This window comes from Carlito syrichta, unplaced genomic scaffold (assembly GCF_000164805.1).
Source record: "Carlito syrichta isolate Samal-C Ts95f unplaced genomic scaffold, Tarsius_syrichta-2.0.1 Scaffold308112, whole genome shotgun sequence".
Lineage (NCBI taxonomy): Eukaryota > Metazoa > Chordata > Mammalia > Primates > Tarsiidae > Carlito > Carlito syrichta.
In genome coordinates, this window is record NW_007252208.1 from 80,577 (window position 1) to 105,529 (window position 24,953).

At 42.6% G+C, this 24,953-nt stretch overlaps 1 protein-coding gene across 3 annotated transcripts in view; it reads right to left on the bottom strand.

Moving 5' to 3' along the window:
- PEX14 (peroxisomal biogenesis factor 14) overlaps positions 1-24,953 on the bottom strand; it is a 150,612-nt gene that overhangs the window by 19,141 nt on the left and 106,518 nt on the right. For 2 of the 3 annotated variants that reach the window (XM_008064943.2, XM_008064944.1), the window contains exon 4: positions 9,993-10,121. The exons of the other annotated variant lie outside the window; for it this stretch is intronic. In XM_008064943.2, the coding sequence (XP_008063134.1) occupies positions 9,993-10,121 (129 nt within the window). The remainder of the gene's footprint in view (positions 1-9,992; positions 10,122-24,953) is intronic. 3 annotated transcript variants of the gene reach the window in all.

The window sequence follows — 24,953 nt, forward strand, 5'->3', positions numbered from 1 at the left end:
AAGTAGATGAGTGGTTGCCTGGGGCTAGAGGTAGGAACAGGGATTAACAGTAAATGGGCCCAAAGGATCTTACTGGGGAGATGAAGTACTCTAAAGCTGATTTATGGTGATGGTTGCACCACTCAGTAAAGTTACTAAAAATCACTGAATTGTACACTCGTAATGGATGAATTTTATGATATGTAAAATATACCTCAATAGCTTTGGTTTAAAAAAAATAATTTTTAAAAAGAAGAGTCTAAATACAGACCCATGCACATATGGTCAGATGATTTTTTTATAGACAAGGAACTCAAAGGTGACTGGATAATCTTTTGAACAGAAAGTGTTGGCACAACTGGGTATCCATAAAGAGAAAACAAACCTTGACTATCACTTCATACCATACCCCAAAATTAACTGAAAATAGATCACAGACCTAAACATTAAAAACTGACACATGAAACTTCTCCCTAGAAGAAAACACAAGAGAAAGTCTCTCTAACCCTGAGGTGGGCAAAAGCTTAAGTCACAAAAACCATGAATTATAAAAGGGGGGGAATATAAATAGAAGTTATCAAAATTAAAATCTTTTGTTTTTCAAAAGGAAAGTTAAGAAAACAAAAAGGTATGTCAGAGACTGGCAGGAAATACTCAAAGTACATTTTTCTGACCAAGGCAGAATATGTAAAAAAAACTTTCAACTCAATTAGAAGAAGGCATTAATGGGCAAAAGATTAAAATAGACACTTCACAAAAAAGATACGCATATGGGCAATAAGCACATAAAAGGATGCTGAACCTGATTCGTCATCACAGAAATGTAAACTCAAGCACCATGAGATCCTACCATACACATACTAAAATTGCTAAAACTAAAAAAACGGAGAATGCCAACTGTAGGTGAGGATATGCAGCAACCAGAACTCTCAAACACTGCTGGTGGGAAGGCAAAATGATGCAACCACTTTGGAAAACAGCTTAACAGTTTCTCGGAAAGTTAAACATACACTTCACATATAAACCAGCAATTCTACTCTTAGACACTCACCCAAGAGAAATAAAAACATACAAAGACTTGTACATGAAGGTTCACAAGAGTTTTATTCGTAACAGCTCAAAACTGGCAACAACCCAAAGTCCATCAAGTAGTGAAAGGCTAAACAAACGGTGGCACATTCTTACAATGGAATACCACTCAGCAGTGAGAAGGAAGGTGCTCAGAAGTGCACAGCAATGAGGCTGGGTCTCAACATTCTGCTGGGCGAAAGCAACCAGACACAAAGGACTACACACGATTCCACTGACATACAGCTCCAGGAAAGAGAATCCTCTCAGGTATCCATGGCAAGGATCGGTGGCTGCCTGGAGTCAGGATGGGAGGGGTGGGCTGATGGGAAGCGGGACACAAGGGAACATTTCGGGGTATCAGAAATGTTCTATGATGTGGTGATGGTTAGATGCGAGTATATACTTAGCAAACTCAAACTGTACAATTAAAATGGAAGCATTATATTTTACGTAAAGTACATCTCAATAAAGTTAATTTTTTTAAAAGTTCGCTCTGAGGTGGGGGGAAAAAAAGAGCTACAGGAAGTCAGCAGTGATTGAGAACACCACTCACATTAAGGCTCTAAGTTTCCCCCTGCTCAGTTAGCAGAAAATTCTGATGCAACTTTTAGAAATGTACCCTGTAGGCCGGGCACGCTGGCTCAGCCTGTAATGCCCGCACTTTGGGAGGCACAAGAGGACTGCCTGAGACCGGGGGGTTCGAGACCAGCCTGGGCAACTTGGTGAGACCTCGTCTCCACAATAAATCACAAAAACTAGCCAGGCGTGGTGGCGTGCCTCTGTAGTTCCAGCTACTTGTAAGGCTGAGGTGGAAGGATCGCCTAAGCCCAGCAGGTCAAGGCTGTGATGGCCATCAGCGTGCCACTGCACTCCAGCCTGGGCAACAAGAGTGAAAGTCCAACTCAAAAAAAAAAAAAGAAAAGAAATGCACCCTGTAATATTTGATACATACAAAAGATATAACATTTGTATAATTTATAAAGAACAAGAATAAAATCAACAGTTCTAAATCCCCCAAACTAACAGCTAAAACTTTCCCAACACCACTGAAGCTACCAGGTGTTCCTCCCCAGTCTGAGGCCATCACCATCCTGAACTTAAGTGTCTATCAGAACTCAAACTTTCTACAGAAGATGAGCTGCTGAGAACCTGCCCCAGCAGAAGGAAGATTGTTTTCTTGAAGACAGGTAGGGTCCTGCAACGGATGTCCAGCCAGTGGGGAGAAAGTGGAAGAGATGTGAGCAATTTCCAGGAGGTGGACTCCGAAGGTGGCTGGCCCTGTTCCTTCCTGCTCCCTGCTCTCACTGGGTGGAAGGCAGATAGGATCGTTGGACGCGGAGCAGTCCCACCGCACCACAAGCGGCTGCCAGCCTGGCATCAGGGATGCAGTGCAGGGAGGCACAGCCGGGCCCTGCAGACCGAGAGGCCCGGCAGCCTGGGCTGCCTTCATTACATAACAGAAAAATTCTTCTAGTTTCTTTAAGCCACCCTTGTTTGGAGTTTTCTGTTATCTACAGCAGAATTTTATAAGACTAAAACATTGTCAGCACAGCCAGAATCCTAATCACCATCAACACCAAAAGACTCTTTGTGATATTTAACTCTTTTTTTTTTTTTTTTTTTTTTTTTTTAATAGAGATGAGGTCTTGCTATGTTGCCCAGGCTAGTCTCAAATTCCTGGGCTCAAGCAATCCTCCTGCCTCGATCTCCTAAAGTGCTGGAACTACAGGTGTGAGCCACTGGTACCTGGCCCAAGGACTCTTTCAATGGTTCAAGAAACCTAAGGAAAGGCTACTTCATTCAGTTCTTGCCTGTGATTCTTGCCCCCTTCAACATTCACAGATGACAGACATTATTACAGCCCCACATGGTACCACACCAAGCGGAACACACAGCCATGGACAGGGTGCTTGCTTATCGGAACCAGTAACATGGACAAAAGAAGAAAAACAAAAGTTCCTCAAAATAGAGAAATAGATTATTCATACAAAACCTATAACTTTTATGCAGTAAAAAGTGCGATGTGTTTGCTAAACTGGCAGAGACAGAAAAGGAAACGTAAGAGAGAGGGCAAGAGCAGCGAGATTTCCTATTTTTTTACCTGAGGGGAACACAGCAGCTGCCCGTGCTGCCTTCTGTTTACAGTCACCTCCTATCACTCACGCACAGGCCAGCGCTGGTTCCAGGCCTCTGCTGTTCCCTCCCCCACGTGATGCCCTCCTTGCAGCCTTAGGTCCACCACGGCGTACTGACCCTCAAAGCCCATTCAAGTCTTGCCCCCTTCAGAAAGCCCTGCCTAAGACTAGCATTCTGGGAGTTTCCTTTGTTCCCAAATTCTGAAGGCTCTCCATATTCCCACCATACAAGATTACATGGGCTAGTCTTCTCTGTCCTTCCCAAAGTGATGGTCTCTCTCCACGATGGACAGCGGCCTCCTGAAGGCAAGGCCTCTTCTCTTCCTTCCACAGACACAGCCTGCACTGGCTGAGCACAGAGGTCATCTGGCTGACTGGCTACCAGGGCAGCTCGCCCAAGCTGATGCTATCACACACCAGCCTTAATTCTCAAGCACATTTCGACCACAATTTATTCATTCGACAAGCGTTTCTAGAACACCATCTCAGGCAGAGCCTCAAGCCATTAGATGTGCTTTTAAAAAGCCTCAGAACTCACAGTTTAATAGGGAAGACACTGAAATAAACATTTAAGTGTAGTGTGAGGACGAGTAGGGGACTGAGGGAGCCAAGGGGAACCTCCATCTGAGACACAATGGAGGAACTGGAAAGACTCCCTGGAGGAGTCGAGAGCTGACCCCAGCCTTGAAGAACAGCAATAAGCTGGACAAAGATGACAGGGAGGGCACACAGGGACAACTGTCTCAGGCCGACAACGCTTAGGATGTCTTCCCTAATTCCCCAAGTGGTATCTTTGAGATCCTAGTATTTGTCTAAGAATAATATGGTCAAATAGGTAATATGTCCTCAGAAGTAATTATAACTTTAAAAATTCTAAAAGAAAACCTACAAAAAATTCCAGACATTGTCCTAGGCAGAGAATTTATCCCAAAGACTTCAAAAGCAAATGTGACATAAACAAAAATAGACAAATGGGACTTAATTAAACTAAAAAACTTCTGCACATCAAAAGAAATAATCAACAGAGTGAACAGAAAACCTATAGCATGGGAGAAAAGATTTGCAAATCATGCCTCAGACAAAGGACTAATACCCAGTATCTACAAGGAACCCAAACAACTCAATATTAAAAGTGGGCAAAGGACATGAATAGACATTTCTCAAAAGAAGACATACAAACATGAAAAAATGTTCAACATCACTAATCATCAGAGAAATGCAAATTAAGACCACAATGAGATATCATCTCACACCAGTCTGAACGGTTATTATTAAAAAGTCAAAGAACAACAGTTGTTGGCATGGATGCAGAGAAAAGGGAGCACTCATTCACTGTTGGTGGGATTGTAAACTAGTTCAATCTCTATGGAAAACAGCACAGAGATTTCTCACAGAACTAAAAATAGTATTACCATTCAACTCAGCAATCCTACGATTGTGTATCTACCCAAAGGAAAATAAAGCATTATATAAAAAAGCTACTTGCATTCATATGTTCATTGCAGCACTATTCACAACAGCAAAGTCATAGAACCAACCCAAGTGCCCATCAACAAACACCTGGATAAAGAAAATGTGGTATATATATACCATGGAATACTATGCAGCCATAAGAAAGAACAAAATAATGTCCTTTGCAGCAACATGAATGAAGCTGGAGGACATGATCCTAAATGAACTAATTCAGAAATAGAAACCAAACACTCCAGGTTCTTACTTACACGTGGAGCTAAATGGTCATAAGGATGGAGATAACAGACACTAGGGACACTAAATGGGGGAAGGTGGGGAAAGGGATGAAGGTTCAGAAATCACCTACTGGGTACTGTGTTCACTATCTGGGCAATGGGTCCATCTGAAGCCCAAAGCCCTGAGCACACAATATGCCCACATAACAAACATGCATGTATACCTCCGACTTTAAAAAAGGTTAAAAACAATAATAATTAGGGCCAGGCATGGTAGCTTATGTCTGTAATCCCAGCATATTGAGAGGCCAGAATGAAAGGATAGCTTGAGCCTATGAGTTCAAGACCAGCCTAGGCAACACGGTGAGACTTCATTCCTACAAATAATAAGAAAATTAGCTGGGCGTGATGGCATGTATAAATCAAACCTATAATCCCAGCACTTTGGGAGGCTAAGGCAGAAGGATCACCTGAGCTCAGGAGGTTGAAGCTGCAGTGAGCCATGATTATGGCACTGCACTCCAGCCTGGGCAACAGAGTGAGACCCTGACTCAAAATAATAATAATAACAATAGTAATAATAATAATTATTAGATAATGCATTTCAAAGTAAAACATCACTGTGTTTTTTGGTTGTTCTTTGTTAAGGTGCCAGAGCCACCCTTTCTCTGACACTCCCATCCCATGCTCAAGCTACCCTGAATAACCCAGAGTTTCCTTCTTTCTTCTTCTTCTTCTTTTTTTTTAAGAAACAGTGTCTCGCAGTGTCACCCAGGCTGGAGTGTCACTCAGGCTGGAATGCAGTGGCATGAATATAGTTCACTGCAGCTTTGAACTCCTGGGTTCAAGCAATCGTCCTGCCTCAGCCTCCCAAGTAGCTGGACCTACAGGTGAGCTCCACCACACTCAGTTAATTTTTTTATATATATTTTTTGCAGAGACAGCTTATTGCTACATTGCTCAGGCTGGTCTTGAACTCCTGGACTCAAGTGAGCCTCCCACTTCAGCCTCCCAAAGTGCTGGGATTATAGGTTTGATTTATCATGCCTGGCTAACAACTCAATATTTTTTATGTTTATCACACAGTTTCCCGTCCACATGCTTTTGCATTAGCCTGGAACACTCCTGTCCATCCTCTCTGTTCACTGAACCAATCATTCCCCCAGATCCAGTTAGACATCTGCTTTCTGAAGTTTCCCTTCACGGTTCTATGTTACCATCCTCACTGGGGCCACCTCCCAGGTTCTCTGTGTTTGCTTAAACGCCTTTCCTGCTAGACAACCATAGAGCACAAGTAGGCCTTGTTAATCTCTTCATCCCAAGGGTACAGCACCATGCCTGGCACACAGTAGGCATTCAGTAACAAATGCTTGTTCAGTAAGTTAAGATAATCAGGGGAAAGTATATGTTACTAAACAGGGCTATAAAAGAAGCAAACTGAGAAAGATCTCTATCCCCCCGCCCACCCAGAATTTCTAACCAAATGATTCAAAAGCTTTCACCAGTCTCAGACATTTTCATTCTATTCTAAGAAGAGGCATCTGAAGCTATAGGTCAGTCTTTGAAGTGGGGGTAATGTTCAAAACTAAGAAAACATTATTATTCTACAAAATCTACACAGGGCCTGCTTATTTCTCAAAGCCACCTTGTTTCTTGTCTCTCTGGGAGAAAAGAAGACAAGTCAGTTTGGCACAAATCACTCAATCCAACATTTTTCAGGACTCTATGTTCAGGAGGTACCAAGCCTGTACACGCCACACACACACACACACACACACACACACACACACACACAGAGGTACCAAGCCTGTATATGACACACACACACACACACACACAGAAAGAGATTGCTGACTCAAAGGCAAACAAAAAGAAACCAGAGTGAGAAACAGAGTGTCAGATCTCCTCAATCTCCTCTCAAATCACGGCCTGACTTTTCCTGAACTCTACCAACTTTCTTTTAAGCCCTGAGAACCTAGTCGATGCTCACACCAGGTGACACCAAGCTTCCCCTTGGTGTCAACCTCCTACCACTTTCACAAAAACGTTCCCTGACTCTAACCCACAGTCATTTTTCTCTTTTCTGTATTCTTATAGAATTTCTTGTCTATATAATTAATTTTGGCATTAAATCACCTGTCTTACATTATTATCCTTTTACTTTTTTTATTATAGAGATGTGGGGTACAAGTAAGGATGAACTACACAATCTTTCCCAGAGAGCCCACAAGATTCTTAGAGATGTTTTGCATCCCTCACATGATACAGTACTGAGTACAGTGGATGCTTGATAAACACTGAGGAACCGAATTGGTACCATTCTGTAAGGTCTCTGTGTTCTCTTTGCCAACACCGGCATTTAGGAACATCTCAAGGTCAACCACATTCACCCAAGAACAGAGGTGCCGAAAAAGCAGGTGGGCCAGCAAGCCAAGAGGTGAAGATCTGTGAGCACATCCACTACCAAGCAGGTGGGCCAGCAAGCCAAGAGGTGAAGATCTGTGAGCACCGAACTCCCTGAGGTGGTCTCAGAAAAGCTACCCTACCCTGAGACGTGAGCGTTTGGGCCTGGGCCCAGCGAATCCCATTTTCTAGGCTTGGGCTCAGAGATGGAATGCCCTTAAAAAGCCAAGGAATGGAAGGAAAGGGCTGCCGGGGCTCTAGATGTAAAATCGGCAGGAACACACATGAACGGAGGCCATAAATCCCTCCCAGACGCAGACAATGCCTCAGTGATAAGCATGCAGATTGCACACCTAGTTCAGAAACTCCCCCGAGTTTGCTTGTAATTAAGGGGGTTAGAAAGGTAAAAAAAATATATAAACCCAATTAATCATTTAAATATTTAAAGTCAGATTTTTTTTCCTCACTACAGGATTAGTATATTTCATAACGCCAGCAGCAGACAGCCCTGGTTTTTACTGGGGTTCATTTTAGAGCATGTTTAAACTAGTCAGATTGAGTGATGCTTCCAGCAACTAATCGCATGTCAAATAAAAGATATTTTATGTAATAAATTACCGCTACAAGTAATTCAAATGTCATTTATCAGTTTTATTATCAGTCAGGCAAAGTCTTGTTTCTCTATATTAATCAAAATCAAGCTTTTTTTTTTTTTTTTTTTTTTTAGCAGTTTTGACACCTCTTGGCAAAAGTACAGAAGTGAGGAGGTAGAGTCACCCCCGGAGCTGCAAGGAGCAATGTAACGGAACAAGAAGAACGAAGCTCAGGGGTGACAACTCAAAACTTCAGGGGTTTAAAATTACCATTACCATTGTTTTTAATACTAGTGTCAAAGCAGGAAGAAGTCTGTCTCTAAGAAGATGCATTTTCTCTTTAGGGCCAGGAGACTCTTAAAAATACTCCTACCTAAATACCTCGACATGTAATGCTTTTTCTCAGAGCGAGCTGGACATGAGCATGATTTAAACGACCACACTGCTCCTCCCCACCTCATTCTTTCACCTCTTTCAGAAAGACTAACAGTTTATCAACCGTTTGTGCCTATGGAAAGTAGGCAAACACACGATGTCTCAGGCCAACCCTGTGACCACCCAGAACAGTTTGTTCTGAGTAAGAAGCTTCCAAGTAGCCAAGAGACCTGTTTGGTATTAAGCCATGGGAGGAAACAGCTGGAATAGAACAGATGTGCATCTTAGAAAATTCTGTACCCCAGCTGCTACTGCCTATCCTCAACAAATCCTACTCCATGGCTGGGCCCAGGGATACAAAAGAAAAAGTGTGGAGACTCAGCCTTTGGTTAAAAAGAAACACATAAAGTTGATTTAGAACCCAAAGCAACACAATGGATCAGAAAGAATGCTGACCAGGAAGGAGAAATGAGCCTCAAGCTGGCAAGCACAGGTGCTGATCCAGTAGCCCAGATACAGAAGTAGTCTCAAGTTCCCTGGAGCAGGTTAATCGGGCAAGGCACTGGCAGACAGATAACACCCGAGTGTGTGTTCTCTGGCCTCCCATTCAGTCTTATCTGGAGAGCAAAAGGAGGTGACACCTAAATGAGATCTGCACTCACAAGGCAGACTCGAACCCACGGGCTGGCCCCTCAACAAGCATGGAGAAGAGGCCTTGCTGGCTCTGTCTACTGTGATGATCACACCTGCCCAGTTGACACGGAGCTGAATGAAAACAAAGGTGAAGTGAGAGGAAGAAGGCAGCTTGAGGCCACTTGCTGGGGAATCCACGTGAACCTGTTGTTTTAAAAGACATCTTTTTAACATCTGATGTCTAACACTGTTTTAAGTCAGTTTTGAAAAAATAAGACTTCTGAGATAGACAATTAAAATGAAGGCAATTATAGAAAAGGCATTTTGAAAGATAACAGATCCAACACTGAGTTATGTTAAAGAAACAAAAGTGAGCCATTTTCCATAGCTGTGGAGTCAATTTAAACCTTTTAAAACTTTTTATAAGTGACTTAAAGCAGGGGATTTCTGGCTGTATTTTGGAGGTATTCATTTATTACTAGCTTGAAGAAACATTATTCCTACAGTAGATTTCATTTAAAAACAACAAAAATCCCTCGTGGGTAATAATCCCATGCAAAAAAGCAACATTCAAAAAGGACCTTTATTTACATTTTAACCTGAAATTCTCTAACAGACTGCTACTACACGAATATATACAGTGTAACCAGAAGAGAGGGAGAGAAAGGGAGGCCATTCTAAACCTACAAATATTAACTATAGAAAATGAAATTAGGAGACAAGTTATTTCAGTGAGCAAACAAGAATGTAACTCATGAGTCAAACATTCATGTTGTTATTAGGGAAATAGTAACATTCAAAAGCACTGGTATAAGAAAATAGGGACAGAACCAATAAATAGTTGTACAGTTTTTTGTGTATAACCAAAACACTTGAAACAATACAATAAACTCATTTATTCTGGTCCCTTATCGCTTCTTAAACCTTTGTCACAGACTTAAAAGTCAGTCTGGAAGAGGATTTGGGTGTGTCACATTCTTTGGGAAAAACCCGAGAGCTTTCTACTGCTCCTGGTGCCTCCCAATTTGCTAAGTCTGAGAGATGCAAAACCTGCTCTTTGGCCAGAGTCCTGAGTCCCAACCAAGGTGAAGCAGGAGTTTGAGGGAGTGACTTACTGTATGGCTGAGAAATGAGGTGAGGGGGTTGCACAGGAACCACCTGTGTGGCTGGGCTCAAGGACGAAGGCTCATCGACAGCAGTGCCCGACTGCTGGAAAGCCAGATCGATCTCTTCATCTGTCAGCCCTGGGGAGAAGAGGACATAATTGCAGGTGAATACCTTTTGCCAATGTCCATGGCTGCAACAAAATCATCACTGAAAAAAGACCCTTACAGACACTGAACGCCTAGCATCCTAGTAAGTTGCCTCCCCGATTTCGGATTCTCCGGAACCTCTCTCAGTTGCAATTTAACCTTAAGCGACAGAATATTAGCCTCAACACTGCTTCCAAATGTGGCTCATTCAATTTCCTTAATTTATCCTTGAGTTTATTGCTGCTTTTGAAGTCGCTCGGTACTGCAATTCTCCATTCTTCCCCCGAAAACAGATACCATCAACTGCAAATGTGGCTCATTTTAATCTGTAATGGTGTTAAAAAAAGAGGGGAAAAAACTAACAATAATGCATGAAAACAGACAGGGAAACAAAAAACTAATTATTGGGTGAGACGACTAATTAGTCTAGATCGTTTCCGAAGACGGGAATAATTTGCTTTATTTTATGACAAATGCAGAAATAAAAAGAAAAATCAGGACTGACTGTGATTAGTATGAATGGGATATAGAATGTAAAGAAGAAAATAAAACAAGAAAACAGATCAAAACAAGGCCAGGCCCAAACTTTCAGATGATTATTACTCTAGCCTGGCATAGGCTGCCTATATCGCCTTTGGCTAGCTTTTTTCCCTTTTTTTTTAAATCCTCCCAACACTCTAAACCACCCTGCACATGGGACATGGGGAAATAGCAGGGCGCCATCTGCAGTGGCTAGAGCATGTGGAGAGGATTTACCCACGGAAAAATAAAAGGCAAGTGAAAAACCCCATGAAGACCACATTTCCAGTGGGCACACAGTAGGGATGTCTTCAACGGGTCTGAAGTTGACTGGGGACACTGACTCTTGGGAGGAGGAGGACGCTGACCAACCCAAAGAACAAGAACAAAGTGCCACGCTCAGGCGTGAGAACTGTCCCAAGGGGCCAGCTCACAAAGTAGCTGTGTGTAGGAGGCGCTCCAGCTACTGAGAGTGGGAAAGCAGGTGGGAGGTCACTGCTAGTCTGCAAAAGACCACTCGGCCGGCCATGCTGTTCCGGGAATCCTGACATCCAGTTGAGCCGCAACACGGAGCTTTTAAACTAGAGCCGAGAGCTTTTCCACATCTGGTCGGCAGCTCTCCATTAGAGGCCCACAGCATGGTATATTTGCCCCTGGGGGTAGATGAAGTACAAGGAGGTTCTGAGGATCAGCATCTTCAAAAGCATGGTGCCTCAGACTCTGTGCCTAGGGGCTAATAGATGGTGCACATTAATGCTTTAAAGCACAGCTCTGCCCTGCACCATATTGGCGTGTGAGTTGACTGCAGTCATTCCTCACACTTCTCATGCCCTGCCGCAATCGGTCAAGGGAGAATGCCTGAACTATTCTAAATGGCCCTGGCCCTTTCTTCACTTCTGTATGCTGGGCAGTTGAGGTCTGTCCCCGTTTAAAACTGCAGCTCATAGCCAGGCGCTGTGGCTTGTGCCTGCAATCCCAGCACTTTGGGAGGCCCAAATGGGAGGACTGCTTGAGCCCAGGAGTTCAAGACCAGCCTGGGAAACAAAGTGAGACCTTGTCTCTACAAAAAAAAAAAAAAAAAAATCAAGAAACTTGGAAGGCTGAGGAGGAAGGATCACTTGAGCCCGGAAGGTCGAGGCTGCGGTGAGCTGTGATTATGCCACTGAACTCCAGCCTGGGCAACAGCGTGAGACCCCCAACTCAAAATTTTTTTTAAAAATAAGAAATAAGGAAAAAAAACCACACTACCACCTAGTTTCATCAAACTCCTTAAATCGAAGTATATACATATATATATATATATATATATACATATGTATACATAAATATATAGAGAGATATATATTTTTGAATTGGAGTCTCATAAGCCGGGCTCGGTGGCTCAGCCTGTAATCCCGTGCTTTGGGAGGCTGAGGTGAGTGGATTGCCTGAGCCTGTGGGTTCGAGACCCGCCTGGGCAACTTGGCGAGACCTCATCTCTACAATAAATAAATAAATAAAAAATTACCCGGGCGTGGTAGCGCACACCTGTAGTTCCAGCTACTTGGAAGGCTGAGGTGGAAGGATCACTGGAGCCCAGCAGATCGAGGCTGCGGTGCCGGGAGCAGTCACTGCACTCCAGTCTGGGCGACAGAGTGAGACTCCGACTCAAAACAAAAAAGAAAGAAAGAAAGAAAGAAAACTGCAGCTCTTTCCACTCTTCACACAGTGGAGCTACCCAGTATAGACAAGGCCACACCACCAGGAAGGCTGAAGAGCTGCGGGCTGCCCTGATGGCACCATGCTCTCAACAGATTAGAGGGCAGGATGAAAGCACTTCCAGGGTACAAAGCGTCTCACTTATTGGTGCTTGCCACCTTCCAGATACAAACACTCAAGTTCAGGAGAGCAGAGCTAGAGCGGGAGTGTTCTTCCTCCCTCATTCCTCAGTTTGCTGCAAAGGGACTGCTTTACCCATCATTTCACCTCCTAAGAAGAGCAGGAACAGAACAGGCCAGCCAGGCAAAAACAGCGAACACTTTCCCCTGAGTCTGTGCTTCTCTGGCTCCAGGCCTGCGCGGTGACTTCTGATCGCTCCTACTAGACAGGAAGGGGAACCCCTCTCAGAGTCCTAGCAGGAGAGACATTGTTCTAACCAGTTCATAATCAGCCATTAGAGAAGAAAGAGGCACCTGCGCCGTCAGCACAGGCTGATGGTCACTGGTACACTACGGAATTTTATAAACCTGGTGGTTCGTGTGCCTTGTCAGTCGCTGGCTGCAAATGAGGATAATTTTCCCAAAAGGAGCATTCAGTTGCATTCTCATTTTCCCTTTTGGCTCTTTCAAATATAAACAAGTACGATAATGTTTAACACTGGGGAAATATACAGTAAGTTACAGGCTGTGCTGTGGCCCTGAGAGCTGGAGCTGGTTAAAGGGACAGGACTCCTTGCCCGTTGTTCTGCCCTCTGGCCCTGAGCTTTTACAAAACCTATTTTCCTAATAAAACATGTTCCCTGCATTATCACAGCCGAGCCCACTGGTGAGGCCATGGTTTAAAGGGTTTAAAGGGCATCAGCACTTCCTTCCAAGCTCTTGTTTTTCAGAGACCTTATCATTTGATGCTCTACATTTACACTGGCTGAAATTCTGATAGCCCAAGTTCTCTGGGAGAGTCAGGATTTTGATTAGGTTACAATAAATAAATTCTTTTTCTTCTTTTTAAAAAAATAAGCATTTTTTTGGCAAGTGACACTGGTGCCACCAAAACACCCAAAAAACAAAAAACCCTGCATTTTAACAATCTCACGAATAATATAATTTCAGAGCTGGCCCATTATCCCAGTCATTGCCCTCATTTAAAGATAAAAACCCTGAGGCTCTAGGAGGGTGGAAACTGCCCGGCACCCAACTTGTTCTGGAGAATGGGAAGGCTGCAACAATCCAAGGCTCTCCCCCTCCAGCCCGGAGCCTTCCCACCATGCCAGAGTTGCAGAACAGCAAATGACAGATTCAAACTTTCGTCTTATGTCTTCAGTCTTGTCACAGAGCTTGAGAGAAGGACTAAATGTTCTTCTCCCATCCCCACCCTAGGCACTCTCCCAGGTAAGAGCTAATAAATATTGTTTTGGAGTTGCACTGAAACAACACAGGAACTTAACTCCTGGGTGCCATCTGCAAATGACACCTGGACAAGTTTCCAAAAACCAGAGTGACAAAGGTAGAGAGTCCTTGTCCGGTTTCGTTCTAATATCCTAACCCCAAATCAAACCCAAATGCCTCTCATAATCTAGCACCTATGCTTCCCTGAGTGTCCTCTTCCTCTGGAATGTCCCCAGTGCGGGCACGAATGACCAGCTTCAGGACTGTATTTGCAGGACTCAGGGGATGTATCGAGGTTCATGGAGAATGAGTGGCAGTCACCTACCTCTCTCCGGTCACAATTAGTTATCTACCCAGTCATCGGTTCCTGGAGCTGCGATGACCCTGCCACAGGACCCATACATAAGACATTCAGGTGCCCTAGCCCCGTCTTTCCCACTTCCACCGAGACAGACAGTGCAGATCTTAGATTCTGAGACCTTGCAGAATCCAAAAGGTTAAAAGGAATAATAAAGGAAACTGCCAATTGTAAGTGAATTATATTTGGCTCTGAAAGTGAGGCACAGGCTATATTATAAAAGGCATCTCTTTGCGTTGTTTACCATCACCCTGACTAATGCAGACCTTTTTTTTTTTTTTTTAAATAATCTCATGCAAATTAGACACACACACTTCCTTCCAGTTGATTGCTATCTGCAAGGAATAATCTAACCGCAGAGGGACTAAGCAGTGGCTGCGCAAGCAGAGAGATGGGAGCAAAGGCTTCACTGTCCTGGCATGTAAACCTCCTCCCTCCCATCTGCCTGAGTGTTCCTTTAGCTGCTGCCGTCGGAAGAATTCAGCCAATTTTAATAAAGCCTAAAATTTTCTTTTAGTTGGGGTGTCAACATGCATTATCTGACACCACTAGCCCTAAGCATTTAGATGCTCTTTCAGTAGCTTCCCCTGCCACTTGGCGATTTTCAAGTACTACCAGCTCCCTCGCCCCCGTCCCCAGTCCATAGCACTGACAATTAAAATGTATTATTGATAGAGAATAACACTAGGAAAGTCCTGCTCAGCTATTCCTTCCACTCACTAGCTCTAACCAAAAGAAGAAGGAGAAAGGGAGCTGTCTGAAGTGAGCAGAGGCAAGCGGGATGCTGGGCCCTGACTCCAGGAGGTGGAGAGTGTCACTTCACTTTTTCAGACCACATTTGCCTGATCTGCAAAACTGAGAGCTCTCAATTCAAACCAAACTCTCCGAATGAAGATCCATGCACCCAGGGTCAGGGCAGGCTACCTGTCCTCCCAGTTCTCTGGAGTCAATTTGCGAAAACCTCCAGAACAGCTCACTTTACCCAGAAATGACTGCCGCCCCTGTGCAGAAACTGGACCAAAGATTTCTTCTCTAGGGTGAGCTTCTTTTCAAAGAAAAAAATAGACGAGATGCGATGGCTCATACCTGTAGTCCTATCACTTTGGGAGGCCGAGGTGAGAGACCTGCTTGAGTCTAGCAGTTCAAGACCAGCCTAGGCAACATAGCGAGCTCATGTCTATAAAAAAATCCAAAAAATTAGCTAGGTGTGGTGACACATGCCTGAAAGTCCCAGCTACTTGAGAGGCTAAGGCATAAGGATCACTGGAGCCCAGGAGATCAAGGGTATGGTGCACCGTGATCAGACCACTGCCCTCTAGCCTGGGTGACAGAGTAAGACTTCAACTCAAAAGAAATTAAAATAACAGAACAAGTGACATCCTATTGATTAATAAAGCCCCAGTGTCACTGTTGCAGCATCTGAACTGCTATTTTTATCCCTTCAAAGATAAACAGATTTGCTTTCTTTTCCTCAAGGTTTCTGTTAAAATGCAAACAAAACCAAAATGACTGACTTGGTGAGCTGCAGGGTACTGGCTGTGACTATGATGCCCCAGGGTCCTTTTTCCCACGACTCAGACCAAACCAGGCACCCGGAAGGGCTGTCTTTTTTTCTGTGGAACAGGCTGCACAAGGGCGTCTCAGAACAAGTAGCTTCAGCACTGTCCCCAATGACCGCTGGGCACTGACACCAGGCCTGGTCCTGGGCAGATGAAGCAGAAAGACAGATGACAGAAGACAGCAGTGTTCTCCACATCTTTCAGGTCAAGCAGCAACCAGGACAGAAGGGTTAGGGACAGTGTGAAAATAAGCAAGGTAACTCCCGACAGCAACTTCCAGCCTATTCCAAGTTTTATAATAAAAATGTGGAGTCTGATGGGGATTGTGGGAACAGAGCCAGAGGGCCAGAGGCAAACAGCCGTGGCTAAGGGCTGGTCACTCAGCCACCATCCTTCCCGGTGCACAGTCCCTATCTCCAGGACTTGGGGTGATTCATCTGGGACTCACAGAGACTGAGCAGGGGTCACCTCTCTCAGAACACAACTAGTTATCTGCCCGGCACACTCTGGGAGGAGATGAGGCAGAGGAGACAGCTGGCTAAAAATACTCCCCAAATTAAAAGAAAAATCAACTCTCTCAGAAAGGGTTCGGGAGGGGAAAGGGAAAAAGTATTTTTATTTTATTTTATTAACATTTTGTTGGAACAGTAGAGTACAATAAGGACTCTCAGCGCCTCTAAAAGTCGTTGGATGACCTGTAGACCCCTATTTCCCAGTGCCTTGTATAAAATTGAATTTTTTAAACATAAATTACACGTAATGACGACACTGTAAAAACTAACAGTAATGGAAAGCTGTGCTGTATTTCATTAGCCTGTATTATTCCGTGCCACCTGATCCAGCCGGGCCTTGTTTATGAGTTAGTGTGTTAGCAGATGCCGATGGAAGCATTTGCTTCGACCTTGCTCTTCTCATTGGGGCATGAAATTACGACGGCAGCACCTTGATATTACAGCCATAAATACAGTAAACTGCAAATTTAAGCCAACGGCTCCTATTGTCTCTGAACATAAAGCTGATCGGTATTTATTTAAAAGGAGAACAAAAAAAATATTATATATCACCTTGTTTATGGGGCCTCCCCCACCCACTTGCTTATCCCCTCCCCCAGTCCCCCAACCTGTCTAATTCACTTGGTTAAAATATTAAGCAAATAAGCCCAATGCTTCCTTCTCCACTGAAGGACTCTTCCCAAGCTGTGAAAACAGTTTTTGAGAAAACCAGTTCCAAATATTATTATCCTGAATGAAAGAGTTTTATAAAAATTGATCTGATGAGGGGTAGGAGGTTGTTTCCTACCCCCTTGATGTAAATGTATGTCAATTTAAAAACAAGACTTGAGACCTCCCCCTTAAATGAGGGAAGTTCAAACAACAGGAGAAAAAGTTGCTGATGATGCCCTGAAACTGAATGTCCTCTCAGTATCCTTCTAGAAATCATTAGGTAGAAATGCTACTGCAAAAAGCAGCAAAACACTGCCTCCTGCCAACTAAGGAAAGAAAGAAAGATATCTAACCAAGAAGATAATTCCCATCTCAACACAGAGCTGAAGGACCTCTCATTAAAACTTGCACCAATCCCTCCTTATCCCAGTGAACCATAAAGACAATACATCCTTTAAATACATTTAATGTGGAAGAAAAATAAACACAAAGACAAAAGGACACTGGATATCACCCAGCCACGTCTTCTAGTATAAATCACTGAGTAAAAAGCCAGTGTAAAATGTATTTCATTGCTAGCTTCAAGACTGGCAAGCTTGTTCCACTTGAAGTCTAAAGACAAGGCAGGTCTGCTTTTCTAATGTCAACAGATCTCTGCCTCTCAGAGAGGCAAAGAGGGATGTAAAAACTCAACCAAGTCCAAGTTTGGAGGTTTCAAAGCATTCGTGGTAGAAACCGTCGAACATCAGCAGGCAAGTCAGAAGTCACTAGCAGTGAAGCATGCAGAAGGACCCTTTTAGCAGTGAACTAAATGCAGGTCTGGGGGAGCAGTTTAACTCCAAAGCAGACAGGCTAGGGTCACAGGGTCCAGTGTCCAGTAGTATCAATGACACGGCCGAATCAACCAAGATCGAAAGTTTCTGTGCACTTACTTTTGACAGGTTATTCCACAGGGCCAACGTACTCCCTTGGAGCCCTAAATTATACCAGACACACCAGTCATTGAGCTTAGCTCCTTCCGCATAAGGAGGAAACTTTCCTATAAAATTTATTGAGCTTCTCTGGGGAGTAGTATAACTGGTGAACAAGACAGAAGTGAGCTGCCCCTCTGTGTAACACAAATTGAGATCTCTCATATGAAAGACTGGGAGGGTTTCCAATCAGCATCTGTGATGTCTATTTTTAGATCTATATAATCTAAAGGGCTTTTTTCCTTTTACTCACTCTCTGCAAAATTAGAAACAAAGCAAAGAGGAGTTACTTTCGATACTTGATCAATTCTAGAGGATTAATAGCAAGACAAATATCGTTGCCAGCTGTCAGGGACAGCAGTCTCTAACCCGGCAGTGGGTATTTGGCCACAGACTGAGCAGTCAGCCGTTCCCACAGTACGCTGAACAAGTCATAGGGAAGCAACTGTGTCTTTAAGACCGAGGAGACGGCAATCAGGAATCTCTGCTACTTAAATGCCAAAAGTCAGGTAAGCCAAATGTATGTTTGTGCATGTGTGGAAAAGACAAATGGATTGACACTTTTAAGGATACTTAAATTTTGCTCCTGTTTCAGAGGAGGCAGTGAAGGTTGGTTTTAAATTTTAAATAAAATCAACTTGCCTTTGACAACCAAGCAAAGAAATTCTGAACTAGAAGAAAAGTTGGAAAAGTCTGCCTCTTGTTCTTTGTTCCTTCTGTTTTATAGATCGAGAAAAAAGGGCACAGAGGGGTGCAGTGACCTGCCCACAGTCCACACAAGTCCCAGAGGCAGAATGAGATGCCCACATGGGACTCTCTGTACCTTGCAGGGGTGGGGAAGTTGGGGGGGGACGTGGAAGCCTGACACGCCTACTCTCCTCTGCACCTGACATAGTCGGCACATTTTACATAAGCAAGCTCTGAGAATCAAGTTCCCCAAAAGAAGAAAAACGAAAAAGAATACAGGGAACCTGGCAGAAAACTAGGGGAAGGGCACACAGGACTGCTAGGTTAAAAAAAGAATAGGTGTCTACACGCATGCAAAAACATAACATATATTTAGTTGTGTATATACGCACAAAAGGAGAATAGACCGGAAACTGGTAACACCAGTTACACACGGAGAGAAAACTAGAAGCTGGGAACAGAGAGTGAAACAGATTTTTTACTGCATATCCTTATGAATTTTGTTCCATATGAATAGATTTCTAGTTCAGATGGATAAATTAATTTTTAAGAACAAAGAAAATATTGGGGGAAAACAAACAAACCTTGATTCTGAACGAAATTGCTTAGAATAGTTAACCCCATTTTCTGAAAGAGAAAAACCGAGACAGAAAAAGGTACAGAGCTGTGCCCAGGAGCAGAGATTACAATGACACCCACAATTTCTCATTTCTTGCTTAACCCATTGTGGCTGCAACCACAGCGGCCAAGAACAAGGTGGCCCTTTTTTAAAAAAATGTGTTTTTAAAAGGCAGACATCTGTTCTATTTTGACACATCCTAGCTGCCCAAATGTTTCTTTCAACTCTAAATATTTGCTTCACCAATGGAAATGTTTCCATCACTGCAACAAAACAAACATTTGCTTTGGGATGGGAGGGATAGCCATACGCTGTTTCATATGTTCCTTGAAACAGCCTGATTTGGGAAACAATTCCACTGTAGGACGCAAATCAAGGTGAAGATTTTTGCTCCTTAAAGAAAATCTTGTCACAAGAGTTCGATGCTGGGGTGGCCGTGAGTGTGCGTGCCACTGCCTTCAGTCTCTTAGCTGGATGCTATAAATGTTCCTTTGGGTTTTCTTTTACACCTTCAATCTTAAAAATGTGATCAGAAGTTTTATTATTTGGCTTTCAACTTACTTCCTAAAGATTTAAATTACCATGAAACTATCAGATTATTTTTTTCAAGTCCTCATATTAATCTGATATTAACACATTAAAAAACACTATGTCCAGGCCAGGCTTGGTGGCTCAGCCTGTAATTCCAGCACTTTGGGAGGCCTAAGCGAGTGGATTGCCTGAGCCCGCAGGTTCAAGACTAGCCCGGGCAACTTGGCGAGACCTCGTCTCTACAATAAAATAAAAAACATCTGGGCGTAGTAGTGCTCGCCTATAGTTCCAGCTACTTGGAAGGTTGAGGCGGAAGGATCACTGGAGTCCAACAGGTTGATGCTGTGGTGGCCGTGAGCATGCGTGCCACTGCACTCCAGCCTGGACAAAGGAGTGAGACTCCAACTCAAAAAAAACCCCAAAAAAACAAAAAACAAAAAAAAACAGGTCAATACATAAATTATCTTGTTACTACCTACTTGTGTATCTCAATGAATCTGGTATTGGTTGCTATTGTCAACATTATTAGTATTTACCTCTATAAATATGTAGTATTCAGTCAAATCCATGGATATTTTAGTGCTTATTTTGCCAGACTACGTGAAAGAGCCAGGATCTCATTTTCCCACCTGTTAAATGGGAGCCTCTTGAAGGTCCCTTCCTCCCAATTGCTTATGTTGAATAAGTATTTTGTCTGTTCAACTATCTACAATATAATATAAGGATATATGATCTAAAATATATAGACATAGCTATTGATAATAAAGGTAACATGTGTCAAGTACATAAAGCAAGGATAATAAAGTATACAAAAAACAAAAAAATTTACATTTCTACTCTTCACCCAGAAATAACAAGCAAAATGTATAAAACCCAAGTGCCAGACAATATTTAAGAAGTCACATTTATAACTATGAATCCCACTGCCAAGCCTGTGCAGGGCCACTGAGGCACCCAACTCAGGGCTCCAAGCTCACAGGGCAGTGTCTGACCCACACAGTCATAGGTGCAATAGTGCCCCATGAAGGAGGGATGTGATTCTCCCCAAGGCTTGCAGACATTCACCAGCCTATTTGAGGTCTCATTGTTGGAAGGTGGAGTGCAGGGCTCGAAACCCAAACCCAGACTCCTCACCTCACAACACATAGAGAAGAGATTCCAAATGCTGTTGAAGCAGAAAGGAACACTGATATCCCTGACTTCTAGCATATCATTCATTCAGATATATCAGTACAGTTATTAAGACCACATTTTTTTCAAATGAATGACAACTTTTTACAAGAAGATGCCCAATCAGTCAAGGGTGCTAGTGGAAAAGCAAACTGAGAAACTTCTGGAATACAACTCAGCACTCTATCTAAAGAGTCTTAAAAAACATTTATACCCTGTAATTCAACAACTTTACTTACAAGAAATAAATAATGTTGTGTGAGACTGATGTATAGGCCAGGCACAGCAGCTCATGCCTGTAATCCCAGCATTTTGGGAGGCCAAGGCAGGAGGGCTGCTTGAGATCAGGAGTTTGAGACCAGCCTGGGCAACATAGCAAGATCCTATCTCTACAAAAAAAAACTTAAAAAAAAAAAAAAGAACTTATGCACAAAGATGATTCATCATATCTTTAATAGCAAAAAAATGCAAATAACATAAATGTCCAAAGAGGAATGACTAAGCAAATTATGATACATTCAACAATGTAGCAGTGTTCAAATATTCACATTCATATGAACAGTTCCCAATGATATGGGAAAATGCTTTTGATATGTTAAGACATTAAAAGATGATGTCACAGTCATAGCATGATTTCAATTACATTTTTTTGAAAGAGCAAAAGGAAGTAATAGAGAATAGAGCTGCATCGTTTTTAACTTAATCTGAATTCAACTAATTCACGTTCAGAAGGGAAGAGAGAGGGAAAATTACACTATATGCAGGTGGGAAGGACTCACCGATAATTCCACAAGTGCTGTGTCTTCCAGTGAGCATGAGATGGAAGGCCTGAACTGGCTGAACCCTTATCACCTCATTCCTACACACCCTTGAGGTCTGAGCACCCCATTATAGGCTATTTTCCCCCCATACACAACTTGATACCCATATGCAAAGCCAATCATGTCATCTGGGGTTAAATCAAAGATCTGCTACAATGTGAAGGAAATGTGGCTCTACTAAACCTGAGATAATGCCTTTGCAATGGATTTTTAACAATTTTTTAAAAATTAATATTTTAAAAGATATAGTCCCACAGTATAAAATTCTAAAGCTACAAAAGATTATACAGTCATCCACCCTTATCCTCAGAGGATACATTCCAAGACCCCCAGTGGATGCCTGAAACCACAGGCAGTACCAAATCTTGTATATACTATACATGAATTTCTTTTTCCTTCTCTACAATTCCACAGAAAAGAAAATTCGTTCTTACCAGAGATCTTAGCAACCTCAGCATGCAATTTTTTTCTTTCACTAAGTGAAGAGCTTTCTCCTTTTCATTTAAAGGAAGCACTTTACGGCTTCTCTTTGGCACATCTGAATTGCCAGCATCACTACTCTGGCACTTAGGGGCCATTATGAAGTAAAATCAGGGTTACTTGAACACAAGCACTGCAATACAATGACTGTCGATTTGATCACCAAGATGGCTACAGAGTGACTGCCAGGTGGGAGCATCTACAGAGTGGATACACTGGACAAAGGATGATTTGCACCCCAAGTGGGATGGCACAAGTTCATCACACTACTCAGAATGGTGTACAGTTTAAAATTTATGAATCGCTTATTTCTGGAAGTTTCTGTTTACTATTTTCAGACTGCAATTGAACTCTGGGACCTGAAGCTGAGAAAAGCAAAATAATCGATAAGGGGGACTACTATATAATGAAAAGCAGGTCTCCTTCCCACTCCTGCACCTGGCCACCCAGATATATCCTCCAGAGGCAACTGGTGCTACTAGTTTCTTATGTACAAAGCACACATGTAGCCAGATGCTGTGCAGTGCACCCGTAATCCCAGCTACTTGGGAGGCTGAGGTTGGAGGACCAGTCGAGCCTAAGGAGTTTGAGGTTACAGTGAGCTATGATTGTGCCACTGCACTCCAGCCTGAGTGACAGAGCAAGATTCCTGTCTCTTTAAAAAACACACACACATACATAAACTGGGCACGGTGGCTCACATCTGTAATCCCAGGACTTTGGGAGGCAGAGGCGAGAGGATTGCCTGAGCCCATGGGTTTGAGACCAGCTTAGGCAACATAGCGAGACCTCGTCTCTACAATAAATCAAAAAATTAGCTGGGCATGGAGGCACACACCTGTAGTTCCAGCTACTTGGAAGGCTGAGGTGGGAACGATCTCCTGAGCCCAGCAAGTCAAGGCTGCAGTGGCCATGAGCATGCCACTGCACTCCAGCCTGGGTGACAGAGTGAGACTCTGACTCAAAAAAAATAAAAAATAAATTTTAAAAAGCACATGTATATTTTCACATAAATGATAGTATGTTATATACACTGTTCTATACCTTGTTATTTTTGATTAATGTTTCTTAGAGATCGTTTCCTATTAGTATTTGTAGAGCTCTCTCATTCTATGTAATGGCTATATGTTTGGTATTCTATTATATATGGATATACTATAATGTATTTAACTCATCCTCTGTTGAACATTTAATGCTACAAAGCCATGACTGTTACAAACAAAAACAGAAAAAACCTTGTATATGCCATCTGTACATGTGTAAGTATATATCCCTAGGCACAGACTCAGCTATGTGTGGTTTCAATTCTGGTAAGTCCTGTCCAACTGCCTTCCTTAGAGGTTGCTTCCACGGACATTCCTGCCAGTGCAAGTGCGCCTGCTTCCCACAACCTGGCCTGCATGATGCTATCAAGCCTTTTATCCCTGTCATTCTGACTGGATAAAAAATGGCCTCATAGTTTTATTTTAAATAAACTTTTACTGACATTCAATATACATACAGAAAAGCATGCAAATTTCAAGTATTCACCTGCATGAATCTTCACATAGTGAAGATGTAACTACCACCAAGATTAAAAAAAAAAAACAGCCTCCAGTGGCATCCTTCAAGTCTCCCCCAAGTCACCACCTAACTTCTAATACCACAGAGTGCTTGTCTTTGAATGTTATATAAATGGAATACAGAAAATTTTCTTTCATAAAGGATTTATCTCACTCAACACTACGATTGCAAGAATTCATTCAAATTGTTTTATAGTATTTTTTGCTCGCCATGGTGGCTCACACCTGTAATCCCAGCATTTTGGGAGACTGAGGCAAAAGGATGGCTTAAGCACAGGAGTTTGAGACCAGCCTAGGCAACATAGTGAGACTGCATCTCTACAAAAATTTAAAAATCAGCCAGGTGTGGGTGTATGCACCTTTGGCCCCAGCGATTTGGGAGGCTGAGGCGGGAGGGTCACCTGAGCCCAAGAGTTCAAGGTTGCAGTGAGCTGTGATAATGCTATTGCACTCCAGCCTGGGCAATGGAGTGAGACCTTGATTTTAAAAATTTTTTATTGATTTATAGTATTCTTATGTAGTATAAGAATAAACCACCATTATGTATTTGTTTCCAATTTTGGACAATCTATGAATACTGCAGTTAGCAACAACTGGAGAACTAATCAATTGTAGAGTATGCATCTTATCAGCTCTCACAGGTACTTTAACACTTTGCAAACTGGTCAATTCACACTCCCACCAGCAAAGTGGGAGAGTTCTAGGTGTCCCACACCCAACACCAAAGTTCTCAGGCTCTTCCATTTTAGCCATTCTGGGGGATGTGAAGTGATATCTCATTTTGATTTTAATTTACATTTCTCTGATGATAAGTGAGGTTGAACACTTTTTTCTATCTTTACTGTCTCCATTGGGTACAGTGATCTATGTAATGAGGCAAGTTTCTTAACTGTGTTGTTAGAATCTTGAATGCTTTATTTGTACTAGCAATCATCGAGAATGAAGTTTTAAGACTTCCCATTATGACAGACTCATCTAGTTCTTTTAGATCTGTCCAATTTTGCTTTCTGTATATTGGAGTCATGTTTATTAGGTATGTATATATTTTGAAATGTTCATCTTCTTTGCGATTACCGTTTTAGAATTCTGAAATTTCTCTCTCTCTGACTTCACTTTTAAGTGCACCTTGTCTGATATTAGTATCAGATTTCTTTTGGTTAGTGTTTGCATGGTATATCTTTTCCCATCATTTTACATTTAATCCTTATATGTCTTTAAATTAAAGGTGTGCCCGTTGTAAACAGCACTGAATGGGTTTAGTCTTTTTTAATCCATTCTTTTTTTTTTTTTTTTTTTTTTG